The 21,079-nt window shown below is 38.5% G+C and overlaps 1 protein-coding gene across 3 annotated transcripts; it reads left to right on the plus strand.

Annotated features, from left to right (window-relative positions):
• The first annotated feature begins 10,221 nt into the window (after nucleotides 1-10,221).
• On the plus strand, nucleotides 10,222-20,679 carry LOC145989179 (uncharacterized). Of its 3 annotated transcripts, none has more exons than XM_083124474.1 (4): nucleotides 10,222-10,284; nucleotides 13,665-14,015; nucleotides 14,899-15,036; nucleotides 20,167-20,677. In XM_083124474.1, exons 2-4 carry the CDS (start codon nucleotides 13,673-13,675, stop codon nucleotides 20,418-20,420), a joined length of 735 nt encoding a protein of 244 aa, XP_082980600.1. In that variant the 5' UTR covers nucleotides 10,222-10,284; nucleotides 13,665-13,672; the 3' UTR covers nucleotides 20,421-20,677. The 3 variants fall into 3 exon arrangements, with proteins under 3 accessions (XP_082980600.1, XP_082980601.1, XP_082980599.1); XM_083124475.1 differs by having other exon boundaries at nucleotides 10,229-10,296; nucleotides 14,956-15,036; nucleotides 20,167-20,679; XM_083124473.1 differs by having other exon boundaries at nucleotides 10,229-10,296.
• Nucleotides 20,680-21,079: the final 400 nt, after the last annotated feature.

The following is a 21,079-nucleotide window of genomic DNA, read 5'->3' on the forward strand; positions in this document are numbered from 1 at the left end:
AAAACAACAATTATTATTATTTTGTTTGTTTGCTTGCGTCACAATACACGCGCACGCGCGTGTGTGTGTGTGTGTGTGTGTGTGTGTGTGTGTGTGTGGCACATCGTTCCCCCGAGAGAGGTTTACAAAAGTCACGATATACAAACATTGCCGGAGTTGGAAAATTACGATATGGCGCATTCGCTCACCACTGTTGCCAGCCGTAGGTCTCTCTCTCTCTCTAGCCCCTTGCCAAGTAAAAAAAGAGTGTAGGTAGGAGTTGGCAACACTGCGAGAAAATAAAGCTCATGCCTTACAAGAGAAAACCATTAAGGCAATCTTCACTTGATGGCGTTGAACCCGTGCAGTGTTGCCATCCACCCATCTCTCTCTCTTTTACGGCAGTGCGTGTTTGTTGCCGGCTCTCCTTGCCCAGTGTGTGTAGGTTGGCAAAAATTGCTTTATGCACTGTAAGGCAAGCCTCAAGCAAAGTTGCCAGCTCCTTGCTTTAGGTTAGGTTAGACCAAGAAAAAAAAGCTGTAGGTAGGCTGTCGGTTGTTTAACTCTTCCCTCTCTCTCTCCTCTCTCTTTTTTTTGTAAAAAGCTATGGCAAAAGCACCAGTAGGTTGGCAACCTTGCTTTATGCACTGTAAGACAAGCCTCAAGCAAGGTTGCCAGCTCCTTGCTTTAGGTTAGGTTAGACCAAGAAAAAAAACCTTGGTGATTTTTTTCGAGTAAGGTGTTGGCAACACTGCGAGAAAATGAGGCTTATGCCTTACAAGAGCAAACCATTAAGAAGCCTCAAGTAAGGTTGCCAGCTCCTTGCTTTAGGTTAGGTTAGACCAAAAAAAACCTTGGTGATTTTTTTTTCGAGTGAGGAGTTGGCAACACTGCGAGAAAATGGGGCTCATGCCTTACAAGAGAAATCCATTAAGGCGAGCCCCATTTTCGGTCCGTGAGTCCGTGCACCTATACTACTTAAGATTGCACGAATTACAGATGGTGCTCAGGAATAATCCATTCTGATGGTCATGGTGTACGACCTTGTGATTTTCGGAGGTGAAAGACTGGTTACACTCCGCGCATCTTGTCGCCGTGTCATGTCTCCGTTGTTGTTCCGTCGTGAGAGCAGGTGGAGAAACGTAAGAGCCTTTCAGGCTGGGTGCAAGTTCTCTCGCGCATTCCGCTATCTTCTTAACAAAATGTTTTGCCGCATCGGGTCCGCAATACAAGATGACATCATTTAATTTTTCTCCGTAGATGGAGAAACTGCAAGGCTCGTGGTGAAAAATTTGGATCGTGCTTGAGGTAGAGGGATCAGGGTCGCAAGACGTCATGGGAACTTGGAAGCTTTCAAAATCGGCATAAAGGACGACGGGATGGTGGAGAAGAGCCTGGTGTTTCTGAAATTTCATCTTGGTTCCGGGTTCCGGCATGACATCTTCGGGTTCTGCATTCACGGAGCCAAAACACTTGTGCTGTTCTTTCATCTTCTTTCCCCCGCGAAAAATTCTCAAGCATCGATCGCAAATTTCGATCTTATCGCAATGCTTGCTCATCTGTCTTCCGAGTAGGCGAGAAAAATTCCGTATCAAACTGTAACGGCCATCTACAAGCAAGAGTCGAATTACATTATTCTGGCTTCTCGCAGGTCTTAACACACGAATGTTGTCGCAATCGTCAACCCCAAACACAGAAATATCGATATCTTCTCCTTTTTCCTCTCTATAGTTTTTTTCAAATTGATCGATCTTATTCAGGGGCACAGGATAGGAAATTCCTCTCATGATATTCTCGTATCCCCCCTCGTATCCTCTGTAATTGGACAGATGTTGGGGGTTAACATTATTGGCTGGGTGTAATGCGGCGATGACAGACCATAGGAAACTCTTCTTTCTCATCATTACTTTTTATGTTCAACACTGCATTTTGCTTTTTTTTTTGTTTTTGTTTTTTTTTGAGCGCTGCGTAACGGTTTGAAATTGCACACTCGAAGCTCTAACATGTGGCTGCGACCGCAAAGACTCCATCCACTTCCTCTACCTTCAAACTCTTCTTGTTTTTGTGTCAGGTGCTCAAATAGCCGTGTCACTATCTCGTCAAGATCCTCGTGATTGCCCTCATGTAAGCCTTCACACCCTACGTAAAAGCTGAAAGTGCTTGTCTTGGACGAGACAACTTTCTCATACAGCAGGGTCAAGACGAGATGAATTTTAATTGCAACATTGACGAGGCAATCACGTAATTGATCAACTACCAGAGATTTCACATTGTCGAGGAAGGTGCTCGAGTCACATTTTTCGTCACTTCCAGATTTATACGTCATGATGCGTGCACTTTTATTCAAAGCACCGCATTCATGCCCATCAGTGCGAGATTTCTTTGCCGGGGGGACTACGACATCATGTTCCGGTAGACGACATTTTTTCAAATGCCTAGCAATATTAGGTTTAGAAATTAATTTTCCACAGTTGCGACATGCCACTTTCCCGCAAAGACCGGAGGGACCTGGTTGCGATTCCATTTTTTCTCTGTTATTTATATATATACAGAGAAATTTTTGGGGGGGTTGTGGTGGTGGTAGGGGAAACCGCACTGAAACAGAAGGAAAAAAAAGTTGAAAAATGCTAGACATTTTTTTCCTTCCACAAGTACATATATATATTAGACGCGAACAGTGCACACACTGTTGTAGGAGGTGTGTGTGTCAATTTTTATAATTCCTCTGAATATGTGTGTGTGTGTCAGACGCAAAACAAAATAAATATATATATATATATCATGAAAAAGAACTTACCTTTTAAGAGAGAGACAGACTTCAAAAAAAAACTTGTAGCTTACTAAAACTTCCACGATGATATATATGTATACTGTCAGACACACAATTAAGAATACTGAACTGCCACGATTGACGTTCACTATGATAATGATGTACAAAAGGAGAAACTGGTGTGTTATATAGGAACCCCACCCACTCGACCCCTTTGGTTAAAACACAATATCCTAGCAATAAACCCCGTTGACCGATTCACTCATGCTATACTTTTTTTTCAACAAAAGACTTTTCGATGCGCACAATATCCTGTGGGGGACAAATAACAATGAACGGGCGTTGACAGTTCCACCCATGCATGTATTGTCGATCATTTCCTCGGCCTCTATTCCACGCCTCGTCAGGGGGTGTGGTGTGTGAAACGGGCGACCCCACAGCACAAAACTCAACCATGCCTGAAATGAAACGGTGGACGCCTCGTTTCCTGCTTGTGATTCGATTGTTATCGGGGATGTGGCGGATTCTTTATTCATGACCGTGGAGGCGGAAAGGACGTGAATTCTACGATCGTCTGCAGAGGTTCCACGGACGGGGCGGTTGCCGCATTCGCTAATTTGATCAAACTTTTCACGTCGATGCGGCGAGATGAAAAGGCGTCGTCTACCAATTCGGAAATATATTTATATACGGTTGAGGTTGGTAATATGTATGACCAATAATCGCAATGCCAGATGAATAAATCGACCAGTTGTTGATGACCGAAAATAGATGCGAATAAACGATCTATCTGACAGGCCGGTTCGTGCGTTCGCAGATGTTGCTAGTGGAGGATGCCCAGATGAAAATTATAAATCGTGTGGAATTTAATATCAAGTGAGGTCTTTCGAATTCTTCCAAGAGAATTATTCTCGCGTTGGTTCTTCGTACTCTCAACGGTAAAGGATTGATTGCTATTCTTAAATTATTTTTATCGGATACTACGGTCGACCACACTCTCTCCGCTCGCGTTATATCATTTTTACGAAACAGCGGTGGTAATTTTTCTTGGATCGTTTTGTGGTCGATATCGGCCAAACGGCCTAATTCAAACAACATAATCAAATGCGGTATCCATTGACGTACAGGAAATTGATACGAACTTAAAGCGTCGTACCATCTACGCAACGGACGAACGTGAAATTCTAAAACGATACGGCGACCCAAAACATTGAAATTGGGAAGTAGATGTGGATGGAAATTGAAAGTTAAATTGTGCAAGCTTGAAAAGAGTGCTGACAAAATTTTCGATTCGAGCCAAATCCGTTTTCACGAGCGTTTCAAAATGAATTCGATATTCTCTTGGAACACTATTATTTATTATTTTTTCGTTTGAATGTGTCGCTTCCAGACAATCTAAATTGAAATGATCTGAGATTACATTTCTGAGTAGCACAGGTGAATTTTTAAACGGCATAACTTTGGTGAGAAAAAAACGCAGCCGTTAGAGAACCTTTTTTACTTTTTTTGGTTGGGCACCACGCACCCCTGGCGAGGTTATATAGGGGCCAGGGAATCCTAAAAAAAAAAACAATTATTATTTGTTTGTTTGTTTGCTTGCGTCACAATACGGAAATAATGAGAGGCACATCGTTTCCCCGAGAGAGAGAGGTTTACAAAGGTCACGATATATAAACATTTTGGTACCGGACTTGGAAAATTACGATAAGGTGCACTCATCCTTGAAGGATGAGAGGATGAGAGTGCATCTTTCACTCATCACTGCTTTTCTGCGCCGTGAAACATCGTCAGCGCAATAAATGAGGCGCGGAACGGGGAGAGAAAGTGAGTTTTTGAGGTTTTTGTGGTCGTTTGGTCAAGAAATCAGAATTGTTGTCAAACATACAAATACTATACTACTAACAGATGCTAAAAGTGTTTTGTACAGTGTGCAATCTTCATATAAAAAGTTATATAAGGCATCAGCATTGGTACTTTACATAATAAGATTGTATGGTAAGTTAACTACAGAGGGAAGGACAATTCATTTTGCATATATACCAGCACATTCAGGGTTTCATTATAATGAACTGGCAGATAAAAATGCTAAAGAAGCAAGAATTATGGATCACAGAACGAATATATTATTATCATATACAGATATGTTACCAAGAGTTAAAAACAAAATTCAACAAGATTGGGAGATATGGGTCAAACAAAAATTTACATATATGGGTCATTCATATAAAAATGTACTAAATTTAAACAATAAGAATCCGTGGTTTTTTACATTTAATATACCCAGAAAGTTTTTAGTTTTAATACTAAGATTGAGATCAGGTCACATACGTTTAAATCACCATTTATATAAAATTAATTTAGTAAATTCACCTATGTGCAAGTGCAATCTAGATCAGGAAGATGCTCATCATGTTATATTTCAATGTCCACTTTATACCACTCAAAGGGAGATGTTATTCAAGAATCTAATAAAGAAAGGAATACCTCTTCCAACTTCTTTATCCTGTTTAATATCGTCACCAGATGTAACAATTGTATTTATCATTTGTAGATTTTTTCATGATATTAATATAGACATATGAAAATTGTAAATATTCAAAATGTGTAACTTGATATAGTCACCAGATATAACAATTGTATTTATTATCAATTTTAAATTTGTATGATAATGATGTAGATAAATTATGTATAAGAAAACTGTAATTTGTGTAACAGTGTCATGCATGACATATTTTTAGGACACTTGGTGTAGAGCTGGTATAACAGCTGAAACCAATAAAGTATGAATGAATGAATGAACCTGTAAATCGATAACAAAAATGTGTTCATCAAACCTTTGAGATTATATAACAAGCCATAAATTTCCGACAAATACATTCTCCTGAACCTAAGAATTAATATATTAATATATTAAAGCGCAATGGTAGAATAGCTCAGACGGGCTAAATATGGGGGTTATTCCCGAGTAAACAACAGGCAATTTTCCAATGTAAACAAGTGGAATACAGATCGTCACCGAGCTTATTTTCTTATGAAAGATAAGATACAAAATGGATGACTTGAAATTTTTGAGTGATGTGATATAAAGAAACAAAGGTACCCAGAAAAGATTGGCAATTTCCCGGACCCTTCGGATGAGAATTTGGGAAAAAATAGTAGTATTTTCCAAGACAATGCTGATCTTCTACCAACAGTTTCGTGGTAAGACTTCTGCAGGTTGAAGTAAAGCTTACATAAATTATAAACATAGAAGTACTTCTATTTTACAACTGTAAAATGTATAATTTTCGACATTGTGTAATCAAACAAAGCCCTTTTAATTTTATCATGGCTTAGAGAGAACGTCGTCAGAAATTTTTGTAGGGGGTAAAGGCCAGTAATAAAAGTAGAATAGTAGAAATAATAATAATGAGTAATGAGTAATGAGTTGGTGTCTTAAGTCAACTTTATGCACAGTAAGGCTAATCGGGACTGGACCTACAGTTTAAAGTGGGATCCGAACCACTATGAACCTCCACAGGGTATCGGACCGGGACCCCTGATTACAAGGCGACGACGCTACCACTGCGTCATCGGGGAGGCCTAGAAATAATAATAATTACAACTGTTATAAATGTTATACAATAAAGAATTACTAAACTAATGAAATAACAAATTTTATTCGAAATTTGTTATTATCATTTATTTATTTATTAATGCAATTCGAGTGCATATCCAGCACAACAGTTACGATACTGAAATGCATAGTCATTGTATTTTATTATTAACTTTTACAAGTGTCGTTGAAAATAATATTTTATTTTACTAATAATGTTTACATTAATTACATTAAATTATCAAATTATAATTTTTGGAATTCTGGATGATTATAAAGTTTCAATTTTTAAATATAGTCAACACATGTGCGTTAGACGATTATGATTTTGGAAACACGTAAATCATTTTCATTTGAATTATTCAGGTGATGTAGTGTCGACTATAGAGCCTATTCCCTCGTGTTTGTGTCCAGTCTTTTCGCTTTACTGCCTGAATTCACTGATTTTTCCGTATCGGATCTGCCTGAAAACTATGTATAGATACCCCAGAAAAAATATTTGTTCCCAACCTCGCGTTGTAGCACAAGCCACACAATGATTGTCGCCTTTTCTTAAGCCACTGCCTTTACACCTTTGATCTCCATGCTATTCTATTGAAAACCGGAAGTTAAGTTGCCGCCCGCGCCAAGGAAACACAGAAATGTAAACATCCGGTGAATAGCGCCCATAGTATGTTTATGCACAAAGAGCACTAAACTTGACGTAATTTTTGTCGCCCTAGCTACCATGGGTCTATAATACAAAACTTTAGATTTTTAAATTAGGCTTTTATGTTTCCTCTTATTGTGACTTGACTATCTACCGTATATTGTATTTGTGTGTATTGATTTCTATCTTGCAAATATCATTGAATTAGATTAAATGGTCTTCCTCTTATCCCATAATTAAAAAGGTTATTCATGAGCACTTTGTGGTTTACTCTGTCAAATGCTTTTGACAGATCTAGACAGACTGTATTTGCCACTTCACGCCTTTCTAATATTTCCGTTACATACTCAACAAATTGACCTATAGTCGTATTTACTGATTTATTCTTTTGGAATCCATGTTGAGAATTGTTTATTATGTCATATTTATTACAGAATTTTATTATATTATTTGAGACAATTTTCTCTATAATTTTTTAAAATGTCGATGTCAAGGTTATAGGTCTATAATTTTTTCATCTGTTTTTGAGTCTTCTTTATGTATGGGTATTATCAAACTATTTTTAAGTACATTTGGAAATATTCCAGTTCTAATAAATGTATTTACTGCGTGCAATAACGGTTCAACTATGTATGGGGCACAGTATTTTACTAACTGTGGTGACCATTCACCAGGCCCAGCAGATTTTTTGCTCTTTATGCTTTTTATGACATACTGTAGTTCACTTATGTATACTTCTGGTAAATATGTACTGTTTGCAATATATTTACACAATGTTTTTGAAACATTATTTGAGAATTGATTTATATTAGGCTCTGTTTTAGTTGAGTTTATGAAGTAGTTATTGAATATATTACAGATATCCACTGGATTTGATACTTCCACTCCTTCTTTTTCTAGTATTATATTTACATTATTATTTTTTGTGTTTGCATTCCTCTGTTGGTTCACAATATTCCATATTGTTTTCTGTTTGTTTTCTGCATTTACAATCTGCTTACAAGGAATATTTGTTTTGTTTTGTACATTTTTGTACTTTTTATTTAATTCTTTATATTTCTGTGAATGAATTTTGTTTTCTTAAATTTATCATGGTTTTGTTTCATTTTTACTATTGGGCAAGTTATATAAAGGTAGTGTGTCAGGGTACTAATGAAAGAATTCCAGATGCTATCCGGATCATTATATTGATATAATTCCACCCACTCTTCTCTCTGTAATAAAAACATTAAATGCTGTAGATTTTGTTCCGTCATTTGTCTTTTTTCGCTTACAATGCTATAATTGTCCTTCATTACGTTTGCATTAATTTGGACTATCTGGCCAGCATGATCTGAGATTAATAAGGTGTGTAATACTTCAGCTTTAATACTATTACATGAGACATTTGTAACTACATGGTCCAAGGATGTTTCTGATGCTGAACGTGTTGCTATTATATGAAATTACAAGTTTAATTTCATCTTTACCTCAGAAATTATGTCGGAACATGATAGATAAATAATCAGTGCTGCGAAACTAAGCATTTAAATAAGACGATCGTCAACAACAGAAAAGATATCGGAACTCAAAAAAGCCTTAAAATTTGCACAGCACTTGTTTACGTCACTTGCAATTTTCACGATTAGGTGCTTTTATTTTACTTTTGGCTAATTTGCGAAGATGGGGATGAGTGATGATATGATGAAATTGATGAATGGACATTCACGTACATCCATGTCCAGATTCGAACACTTGACGCCTGGCGTCGTAGCGCGATGTGCTGCTAACTAGGGGTGTGCGGGACAGAATTTTTCGGGTCGGGACGGAAAATTTATTAAATCCCGATATTCAAGACAGGAAAATTCTTACTTTCCCGACAAAGTCGGTAAATGTTCGAAGTTTTCCGAAGCTCTTGTAATCTCGAATTCTACACATCATTTTCACCTTAAGTAGTTGTTTTTGCATTTTTGGTACAAAAACAAACTATTTCCGATACGTTTCGAGACATTTACAATGCAGAAAACGTCGAGAATTAACAACTTTTTAAAATGATCATTCGGTATTTCCCGACTGCTCGGGATCCCGAAAGTCATTTCCCGAAGTCGGGATCGGGACGGGAATTTCTTTTCCCGATCCCGGTTCCGACTTTTCGGGATCCCTCACACCCCATCCACTCCGCCACGGGGAGTTGATATGTCAACGAATTATTTTAGGCCGAGTCTGCTGCCACGCACGTTTCAGCAGTAAAAATAAGCTTCAAATTTGCTCCTGCCACGTAATTTGTCTGCTAAGAGGATGTTACAAATATTAAGAACAGATTGAGACGAGAGAAATGTAAGTTTATGATTAATGGGAATGAATGTGCAGGTAATTTAGACCCTTTTTCTTTAGAAAGCATTTAGCGATATTATTTTAATGCTAACAGAACCTAACCTAACTACGAGAGCATTTATGTTTATATTAGAAGAATGCTAAGGGATATAATCTTAATTTTTTTTTTGTGAAAGTATTCGCTACAACTTCACAGTGGGCCCGTTCCGTAAGTCGCACGAGTTTAACGCGTTAAACGAGTTATGATAACTGGCTGTCCCATAAGTGCTTCCGTGCGTTTCGTGAGTTTCATTATGCTGTCCCAAAAGTCGCATTCCGTGCGTATCATGCAAGAACTAGATTCACGAAACGCACGTGCCAGGAGGCTGGTTTGTTCCGTGAGAATCGTCTGCTCCTTGCAGACAAAGCGCGTGCTGATGGATTCAAACTGTACTGTTCGGAAAATGTATTATGATTTTAAAAGAGACCGATATGAAGCAACATGCACAAGATGAGTATTCCTTGACCGTTCTTAGAATGTGATTAAAATTAGTAACAGTGTCCACAGTAGAGTTTATTTTTGCCATAAGGACATTCCTTCCGCTGACGCCATGCGGAAATATTTCTCTAAACAAAACGCTGCGCTTTCGCCTTTCGCCTTTCGCCTAGAGTGTCCCATAAGTCTGTAAAATAACTGGTTTCACCAGATTCACGAGCCCAGTTACTTTCGTTGAATGCGTTCGTTTCGTTAAGACTTTCGGAACGCACCCATTATGTGTTACATACGTAATTGCATACATAGCATGATGAAATCACGATAAGACAAAGACCGAATCTGCTGCCACGCGCATCTTTTTTGAGGTTCCAGCAGAAAAAGAACGTGGCAGCAGACACTGCCATTATTTTTTAGGTTTTCCAGGTTGGCAACACTTATGAGTGTGAAGTTTTTTGTGCACGTCGTGTTTGGTTTGTTTGGCCCTTCCCCTTCTATACTCTAAGGTTTGTCACTGGGTGTGTATACGTAATTTAAGCATAATATTAATATTTAGTCTTCTAATTTATCTGGAGACCAAGATTCTCCAAAATCTTACCATAATCTTACAGACCATTTTCTGTCTCCTGTGTATCAATATGTTCATTCATCATAAACCATTACAGTAATGCAATGGATATCGTCATCAGTACAAATATAAAACATAATACAAGAATAGTATAAACATACAAATATAAAACATAATGCAAAAATAGTATAAACATACAAATATAAAACATAATACAAGAATAGCATAAACATATAAATAGGTATATGGGGTGGTGTGTATCAGTGGCATAGCATGGACATTTCGGGTGGGAACGCCAAGTCCGAAGAAAGGGTCGGCTCTTTCTTGCTTAATAATTTACTTATGGTATTCGTCGTGGTAAAAATCTGATAGTCCCCGGACACCTATAACTTTTTTTCGTTTTGTGAATTTTTGACATTCATACTTACCCATCTGCTTCGCGGAACATTCTTGAAGGTGCATTAGTTTTTTTGATGAAAGTAATTGCATTTTTTTTTTGGTACTAGTTTACTATCCTTCGGACAGATTTCTTCATTTCTACAGAAGAAACTACTTACCGTAATACGTTCCTGTAGTATTGTCTAACATCTGGAAGGTGTGATGTGGGAATGTTTCATAGCGGAAATTCAACCACTGACGCATAGCCCCACGAACCATTCATACATAGCCCCACGAACCATTTCCGGTAAGGTTAGGTTAGGTAGGGTCACAATAGGTTACAATATTTAAAAATTGGTTTCGAAAATATATGCGTAGCCCCACACACCATTCTCGCATAGCCCCACGAACCATTGACACATAGCCCCACAAACCATTTGCGGTACGTTCTTCAGTTACAGAAACACTTTTTTTTTTAAAAAAAATGATAAAAAAAACGTGAATACACGTTAAAAAATGATCCGCGAAGCAGATAGGTAAGTAGAAATGTCAAAAATTGACGAAACTCAGAAGTTATAGGTGTCCGAAGGATAGGAAACATTTACCGGAATTGAACTAATGGAACCTAAGCTAACAGGCCTAACCTAACCTCGTAGGCATACCTCGTCCCCGTGATGGTTCTTGGGGCTATCGTGAATTTTTGGGCTAACGTCAATGGTTTTTGGAGCTACCTGTGGATGGTTTGTGGGAAATAACGAACAACAGTAAGTACTCGTTAATGTAAGAATTAGACATTATTTTCGTTAGAAATTCATTATTTCACCTAAAGAAATGTTCCGCAATGCAGAATAGTACGTTAGCAATGTAAAAAATTGCGAAATAAATCATTGATAGGTGTCTCTGGTATAGTAAAGTAGTACCCATTATTTTTAACATTATAATTATTTATTGGTCGTTGCTAATTTAGGCGGGCAAATCTTCACTCACGTTGTCTATCGTCAGCTGATATGCAGTATCGTCAGCTGATGTGCAGTGTTTCCAAAATTATGAACCAATAAATGCCGCACAAACTATTCACAAAAGGTTTTTAAGCGAAAATTGATCCACAAACCATTCATGGAAGGTTAGGTTAGGTTCAGAAAGATTAGGCAAACATAGAAAATTGAATTGAAAAAAAAAAAACGCTCACACGTCATCTTGTAAAGCTACCGTGTGGTTGTTACACTAACACTTATGAACCGAAAAATGATTGTTTTTAATCCACAAACCATTCACGGAAGGTTAGGTTAGGTTCAGTTAGGTTAGGCAAACAGAAAATTAAATTGGGAAAAAAAATCCCGCTCACACGTCATCTTGTAAAACTACCGCATGGTTGCTACACTGACAGGGGGTTACGTAATCGAATGCACGGAACATTTGATTCACGTAGTCGACGGTAATGGTGGCACGAGCTATCGTGCAACGGAGATACATGAATGTCGGAAAATACCTTATTTACAGGCCGAATAAGTTGCACGATTCGAGAAAACACTTTCCCCAGCTTCAGAAAGTCCAGAAGAACTAAATTCCGTAAGTACTTTCTCATCTTTTCTCCTGTAAATTTCAAGAAATGTGTTTCCGGTTTATTTAATCGTTACCGACAATGCTACAGGAACTTATTACCGTAAGTAGTTTCTTCTGTAAAAATGAAGAAATCTGTCCGGGGAATATCAGATTAGTACCTTAGTGGCCACAGGTATTGTTTATTTGCCTGAAATCAACTGGATTTTCAATAAAACATCATTGATGCATGTTTTAGCTAGAAAATTAGATGGTGGGGCTATAGTGAAGTTTAGATGCCCCAAAGCACTACAGTTTGCACTATTTCCTTTAGATGCACTGGGCCACAGGTATCGCTTTTCCTTAGCGATTTTGAGCTTTTCCCATTTTTGTTTGGCATAGGAGGTGGCGCTATATCCATATTTGTCGCCCCTGAATCCATTGGAGCTTTGGTTCAGTCCTCGATGCCGAAGAAAAGAGGGAAGTGAGTACCGAGTTCGCGAGTATGTGATGGAACATAGGCGATGAGAGGGAGGAGAAACTATACAACCGCCCGTAGTTAGCAATGACCCTCCGGGATTGAAACACGATATTTCTCGAATAGAGAAAGATTTCAGACCAATTCCAATCGACATACCAGATCAGAAGAAGGAAAAATATGCTGAGATTCAAGGGAGTAATGAGGACGATCCAAGAGGAAAGGGAAAGAAGTAGTTGATCCATTTCTTCAAAGATAGAAGAATGATGTAAATAAAAGAAAGATATGATTGATGTAGATAGAAGAAATATATGATCGATGTAAATAGGAGAAATAGATGATCCATGTTTGCCCATGTGGGAAAGAAGAAATCCAAATAAGATGTATATAGAGGAAAGAAGAAGAAGCCTATCCTTTTCCCACAGAAGAAATTCATATTAGGAGAAGAAAGAAGAAGAAGGCCAGGGTCATAGAAGAAAAGGAAGAAGCAGCTAAATTTATTCCATTCCAAAAGAAGATAATTTATGTACATATATATATATGTGTGTATATATATTACTTTGAACATATAATCTCTGTAAACTGTGAAGTTTCTTAGAATATAGACTCACATTTTTCTCATATCCTTCTATTTCTGCTTTCTGATTGGCATTCTTAAAATAAGAACCTATTACCCTGAAGAATTGTAGCCGTGGTATAATAATATAAATAGTGCACCTAAGGGGCTTTATTTTACCCACGAAAGGGCGTAGCAACTTTCAAACTTTGGATATGTATGCATTTTTATACATACGAGATTGTGTTAAAGTATAAAATTATGTAAGTGCAATTTTTTAATATCTTTGGCAACCATGTTGCAATGTTAAACCCAATGCATCTGTTTTGACCATCCTTACCCAGACTTAATTTTTCATTGTGTGTAGGATTCACAATGGCTGAAGCAAGCGAAGAATGTGAGCTGCAACAGCTAGTGACTCAGGATGATTCAAAGGAAGATAAATCAGACGAAACTCCGCCAGCTGCGACATCTGGAATAAGCAAAATCACACAGACATCTCCACCAACCCCAATGAGTAATAAACTGTCGGGCTCCAGTGTCAGGGCCAGCCAGAGTTCTAGCGTAAAGATGAATAAAGCAGGGACGCAGCCAAGTTCTACCAAATTACTTTACGTGAACGAGAAGCTAAACCAAGGCCAGTCGGTCAGATCGGACAGCAGTAGCAGATTGGGCCGGGAGAGACCGTCAGCATCAAGGGTTCATCATCCAAAGCGAGGTACTAATTCTTCATGTCTCCTTCCCCAGCAAGCAAATAGTAAGAATTCTAATTCAGAGTTTCAGAAATAAGCCATGAGCTTTTGGTGCTAGGAGAGTGGTTAGCACAACCTCCGATAAAGCAAGGGGGGTCTTGATTGGAATCCTGGGCATGTGTAATTTAGTTTGTCATTTGTTTTCCTCCTCATGATCCCAGCATGCAGTAACCCAATAGATTTGGATTGTAGGTTTCTAAAGGAACAAATGTTCACATTTATAATAATAATTACATTATTATTAAAGTATAATAATTAATTTAGTACTTACTATCTTACACTTAATATAAAGTGAACAACAATTGCTTCTATTAACAACTCACATCAGAAGTGGGTAAGGTAATGATCATTTTGTGCTGGTTTACAGCATAAAAATAAATACATCAGAAAAGGTCTTGTGTACAATAGATCTTCGAAAAATGTTTAAAATAGAAAAGGTTATTAAATGTTTATCTTTTTCTGTCTGTTGTGGAACTACTGTATAGAAACTTCAAATGTTGCATGGAGTACACTGGGACAAAATAGAGGCAAGGTTTAGGTAAATGAAATCTACATTTTCATGGAAGTATTCAGTATCAAAATGTTCTTTACTTCATAATGTTAATTGTCTACTTTCACACATATCATAATTTACTTTGAGAATTATAGTTTTAAGTTCATGGACTGAAGTTCCTTTTTTCTTTAGTAACCACATGTTTTTGTGTATATTTTCTTTGAATTTTATTGCACTTTTCTTGCATTTTATTTTAATAACTTTCCAATTTTTTTGAGTTTTTACATGCACTTTTTTAGTTTTTAATTTAATTTCCTTTTCTGCCTTTTTTGTTGAGTTTTATTTTTTTGCCATAGCATTCTTCCACTTTGAAAGAGCAGATCGTCCAGGTACACATCATTCTTTTCTCTCAGATGTGACAGACGTGCGACGCATGGAACAGGCTTTGCTGCAGCTGCTAGAAGACTTCCACTCGGGAAAGCTACGGGCGTTTGGTATGTACTTGCCTTAAGGGTGTAATAAGTGTTTCAACTGCATGCCATGCAAGGACTGTGCAAGGCTTTCAAAGCAGGAATCGCTAGAATTTCTAGTATGCATGGACCACACTAATTTTGAGTTAAAAAGTAAGGATGCCTGCTATAATTTGCATATACCATTTAACTATACTCTGTCCCAACTATCTCTGGAGCAAGGCTGCACATAGTGTCAGAGAAGGGGAGGAAATTGAATGGGCAGGGTGAAGCTATACATGCTGCTGTGCAGGCTGGTAACTGCAGCCACTCTACCTCCTGCACATAATTCCGTTCCCTCTCACCTGTTCATTGGTGGAGCCTTCTGACGTCATTACTTGTGCAGAGACTTGTTTTCTTTGGCTTGCTCCAGATACACAAGGAACAGCGTATAACTAACTTTTGGCATTCCTAAACCCAAAGGTTTAATGGTTCAGCAACATAAATATTCCATGTGTCTCTCCCCTGGGCAAGATCTGTCCACTCTAGGCCATCCTTACCAATTTCCTTCAGGCCCAGCTTTGGTCTTGCTTTCAGGGTTTACAAAAAAGAATCCTGTAGACTTTTCCACCCACTCCCGTGCATGAACCAAAGTCATCTTGATTAACTCTTCTGATATGTGGAGATTAATATAAATTATGCAGTTAAGTAGTACGTAACCTTCTTCTTTCACCTGGTGTTGCATCTCTTTTAGATCTGTATTTCTAAAGATTTCATTTTAAAATGAACATGTCTTCCCGATGTGGTAGCATCGTCGCTTTGCAATCAAGGGATCTCAGGTTCGATTCCCAGAGGAGGCACATAGTGGTTCGGATCCCACTTTAAACTGTAGGTCCAGTCCCAATTAGCCTTGCTGTGCATAAATTGGACACCAAATCAATCAATCAATGTTTTTTTTTTTTATAATCTAAAAGTTATAACTAGTTGGGACAAATTTAAGTGGTTACAGTGTTCAAGTGTCGCCAGGAGTTAGTAAGCAGTAGAGTGCTGGCATATGCAAATTTGCTAATAAAGAGTGACTTTTACGAACACATTATTTTAAAATTACATGAATTATATCTTTATATTGATAGAACTATGCATGCAATTACAAAATTATTAGTTTTTTATTGGTGTTACCAGAGCCACATATTTATGTTGAATAAAAGATCGAGATTTCGGTACAAAAACTTTGCATACTTTGGGATAGAAAGTGGTATATAAAATGGCACTTCGGTGTTAAAATGGTGAATAAAAACCTCAGTTTGATTTTAAAGCTATAGTTATTACACAAAATTAACATTTCACTTCTAATAGTACATTTATGTAGTTATCAGAGTATTAAGTTTATTCCTGCGTAAAGGAATCCATTTTTGCAGCAGAATTTATCAATTTTTTGTGATTTGCTTAACTTGCAGGATAATTCAGACCTCACAAGGTGTTATGTCAGTAAATAAACCCTACATTTTGTGTTCACAGGTTTATTTCGCATTATTTTGTGACAAAACATGGCAGCAAAATGACCTCGCACTTTTCAAAAACATTGAAAAAAATAACACTACGATGTATTATTTCACATTTTGTTTTCGTCAAAAATGAAATATGCATGCCCCTGTGTTTACCGATAAGAGTGGCAATGGATCAATAAGTATATTCTGGTTATACATCGTACAGTTTTAGAAGCGATATCCGGTAGGGCGATGCAGAGCGTGTCCATGGCAACCAGACAATGGCAGGAGTGCAACGTTGTACAGTTAGGAAACTTTGGCGTGCAAGTTAAATGCCATGTTCTGTAAATTTTTTTTGCACGCAAGAAGTTTTCATAAAATTCGTCACTAAGTTTCATCATAAGATTAGGCAAGACATTTTGAACCTGACTGTCCAAGTTCAATAAATTTCCATCGCCTACAGCCGGAGTATAATTTCTCAAAGAAATACTGGGAAGCAACATGTCTCAACACACACATAATGACCCTTTCATTTTCCTTCCATCTGTTTTTTTAGTTGCCACCGTGTTGACAGCTGAGTTGTTGTGTCTTGGGAAAACAATGTGTGTTAAACTCATCTCAATATACACAATAACCCTTCATTGTTGTGGGCGTTCTTTCTGCAGTGATAGGATATTGTTATCCTATGCAGAAATATTCACTATATTATTTTACTGTACTCATATATACTATGTATCTATTATATACAGTCTGCGTGGAAAGTATTGACGTCAATTATTTTTGCGTTTTTACATAGGACCACCTATCTCCTAAAGGACACCGTGAAAAGAGTTGTCGTTCATGGGCAGTAAACTACCACCTGCGATCTTACTTTGTTCGTAGCTGCAAGTTTCAACTCGCTCAGTTTCGAGTGGGAGACGTTGTTGTACATGCGCACGTGCGTGTGGTATTTCCTGTGAATTTTGGGCTGTTGTGTTGGTGTTCTGAGTTGATTTTGTGTGTGAAACGATACCTTACAACATATTGAAGCCTGGTGATACTGAGCAGGTGATTGCCTTGTTTAGAGCAGGCATAAAAAGCACAGAAATCGCGACACAAACAGGCGTGAACCTGAGAACAGTGCAACGTTTGGTGAAACGCTTCAAGGGCGAAGGTGGGGTCAAAATGCCTTGCCCAAAACCCAAGTCTGGTCAGCCTAGGAAAGTGTCTGAAAAAACACTGCACATCATGAAAAGGCAGCTAAGGAACCAACCTTCGTTAACAGCTCGGGAACTGAAAGAAAAAAAATCCTCTGTTGCTTGATAATGTGTCCCTCCAGACAATTCAGGAGAAGATCCATGATGACTTAGGGCTACGCAGTTACAGAGCTCGCCCAAAACCTCACCTTACAGAGAAGCATCATAAGAAAAGATGGGATTTCTGTAAGAAATACAGTACCTGGACTGTTCATGACTGGAAAGAAGTGTTGTGGAGTGATGAAGCCACTTTCTTTGTTACTGGTAGTGGTTCCAAGCGAGTGTACCGTTCTCCCGGTGATGATCCCACCCTTCCTCAGTACACACATCCAACTATAAAACACCCTCCCAGTATTATGGTCTGGGGTTCCTTTAGTTATGGTGGTGTAGGAGAGTTAGTTATTCTTCCTAAAAACCAGACCATGAATCAGTACTCCTATTTTGAGCTCTTAACTCTTTCGCTGCGGAATTCTCTGGCACACAATATCCCTAAGCTGCGTAATTAAATTTGAAAATTTATTTTTTTATATAAAAAAATAGTTTTCACAAATACATTGCATTATATATGAGAGAGAACTTACAAAAGTCATTCCTTGCACTGGAAAACCATTCTGTAGTCCCTGGTGGTATGATATTTTGAAAAATTTTGAAATTTTGAAAAAAAAAAAAAAACACATTTTTTTAGAAACAATAATTTTACACAATTACATTGCAAGATATGTTATAGAGAACTTACAAAAGTCATTCCTTGTACTCGAAAACCATTCTGTAGTCCCTGGTGGTATAATATTTTAAAAAATTTTGAAATTTTGAAAAAAAACAAATTTTTTTAGAAAGAATAATTTTACAAAATAAAAGGTAAAGTGCTCCCCTGTGTATAGCACCATGCCATGAAGGCGTATAGGGGGTGTGGGGGTAACGCCCCACACTTTCTTGATCCGGTCGTGACTAGGGGTGATGTGATCAGCATCACGCCCCTGACCGCCTTTACCCCCCAGGGTTTCCCCCAGGTACCCAAGTTATTCGATGCTGGGTGGGCGCCGGGGCCGCTTTCCATCGTTAGAAAAGTTCCCGGATGTGAACCGGCCGGGGATCGAACCTGGAACCTTGAGCATGGTAGTCAGACGCGTTACCGACTGAGCCACCGTGGCCAAATTTTACAAAATTACATTGCAAAATATGTTATAGACAACTTACAAAAGTCATTCCTTGCACTGGCAAGCCATTCTGTAGTCCCTGGTGGTATGATATTTTGAAAAATTTTGAAATTCCCGCACCTAGATCAATGCTGTTTTGCACTCTGCTCCATGATGTTACAGACGGCGGTACAAATTCTTCATCAGACACTACACAATCACTGTCACCACTTGAAGTCTCATAAAAACTGTCGCTATTATCGTCACAACTTAATTCACCTTCTAATTCTGAGTCGGCAAATAACAGTTGAGTAACATCATTATCAGACAAGTGTTGACGACTTGACGAAGCCATGTTGTTTACATTCGAACATGCATTTGAAAGTGACATGTCAGAGCACTCAACATTCGTACGTCAAAGAATTCTAAACGGAGGCGTAATTAGCGACATCATATGGATAAAAACAAAACTATAAGTTCAAATAGTTCAAAATACTATCAACAGATGTCAGAAGGCTACTAAAAGCGACGTACTTCGGAAATGCGACACCCGCAGCGAGTGGAAGTATGAACTCGCAATAATGCGACTTCCACGGGGCAAGGCACCTGGCGTGCTGTGCATAAAAGCGACGACCGCAGCGAAAGAGTTAAATGATGTTTTGGAAGTGTCCTTTGAAAAAAAGTGGAGCATCTTTTTTTATGCAGGATGGGGCTCCTTGTCACACAGCCAAAAGTGTGGTTTCATGGCTCAAAGATGCTTGTGTCCCTTATTTTGATGATTGGCCAGGACAAAGCCCAGACCTCAACCTGATTGAAAACCTGTGGTCTATCATGAAGCGACGTTTAAGGAACAGGGACACATCTACACTCCTTAAGCTAGAAGCTGCCATAAGGGACATTTGGGTCAATCTTCCAGTTAATCTCCTCCAAAACCTGGCTTCGAGAGTTCCAAAACGACTGACAGAATGCCGGAAGCATAAAGGAGGGTCGACAAAATACTGACTACAAGGTGAGTAGTACAACATTGATTTTGTTGTTTGTTTGGTGTATACATCTGTTGTGGTTCTTGCTTTCACTGGTGTGGCATCAATACTTTCCACGCAGACTGTATATAAAAAAGTTGGGCATTGGACACTGTGAATTCCCTGTCTTTGCCTTCTGCTAGCAATTAGTTTGGCAACAGCGCAATAGCAATGGCTGCGTATTTGCTGAACTCATGTTCCTTCTAAAAGCGTACACCGTATAGTTATTAAAAAAGAAACTGTGTGTTTGTGATGACATTTGAATTCCTTGCCAATCACTGTGCATACTTTGCAGGAAAAGACTGCAGCATGGAGCAGATGGAAGCCATCCGAGAGCAGCAGGAGAGGTTGGCCAAACTCCACTTTGACCTCGGAGCGCAGCAGGAACTCTACCCACCCCTTAGCGACGAGGGTCTCCGTGCAGGCCAGGATAATATGCAGAGTCTGATGGAATGCCTGGAGCAGCTCAGCCTCTCCATCGAGCGGCTGCACTCATTCTCCAGCGACAGCAGAGAGAGCAGCATTCTCGGTCTCATTGGAGACTCGTGAAACTTCATTCTTCTTGACCAAAAAATGTCAAAATGGTTTTTAGATTTCAGAGGGCCTCGTGATAAAACTTCTAATTGTATAGGTGATATGTTATTGAATACAAGTTAATTTATTTTATGTTGTACATATTTTTATTAATGTATGCTGATGTTTTAATATAAAGTTGCCTAATTTAATACTGGCATTGTGATAAATATGACATTTTTTGACAGTTTTTAATAGAATGATAAAGTCAAACTTGTTTTTGTTCATTTGCTTCCTGCCTCAAAAAAATACATACATTTTTTTTTTTTTTTAAAAAAAGCAAAAGTAAACACACAACCTCTGGGTGGCCGCGGTGGCTCAGTCGGTAACACGTCTGACTACCATGCTCAAGGTCCCGGGTTCGATCCCCGGCCGGTTCAAATCCGGGAACTTTTCTAACGGTGAAAGCAGCCCCGGCGCCCACCCAGCGTCGAATAACATGGGTACCTGGGGGAAACCCTGGGGGGGTAAAGGTGGTCAGGGGCATGATGCTGATCACATCACACCCACTCACGACCGGATCAAGGAAGTGTGGGGCGTTACCCCCACACCCCCTATACACCTTCATGGCATGGTGCTATGCACAGGGGAACACTTTACTTTTTTTTTACAACCTCTGTCTAATGGTAATGATG

Source organism: Lepisma saccharinum, chromosome 6, assembly GCF_977018435.1.
Source record: "Lepisma saccharinum chromosome 6, izLepSacc3.1, whole genome shotgun sequence".
Lineage (NCBI taxonomy): Eukaryota > Metazoa > Arthropoda > Insecta > Zygentoma > Lepismatidae > Lepisma > Lepisma saccharinum.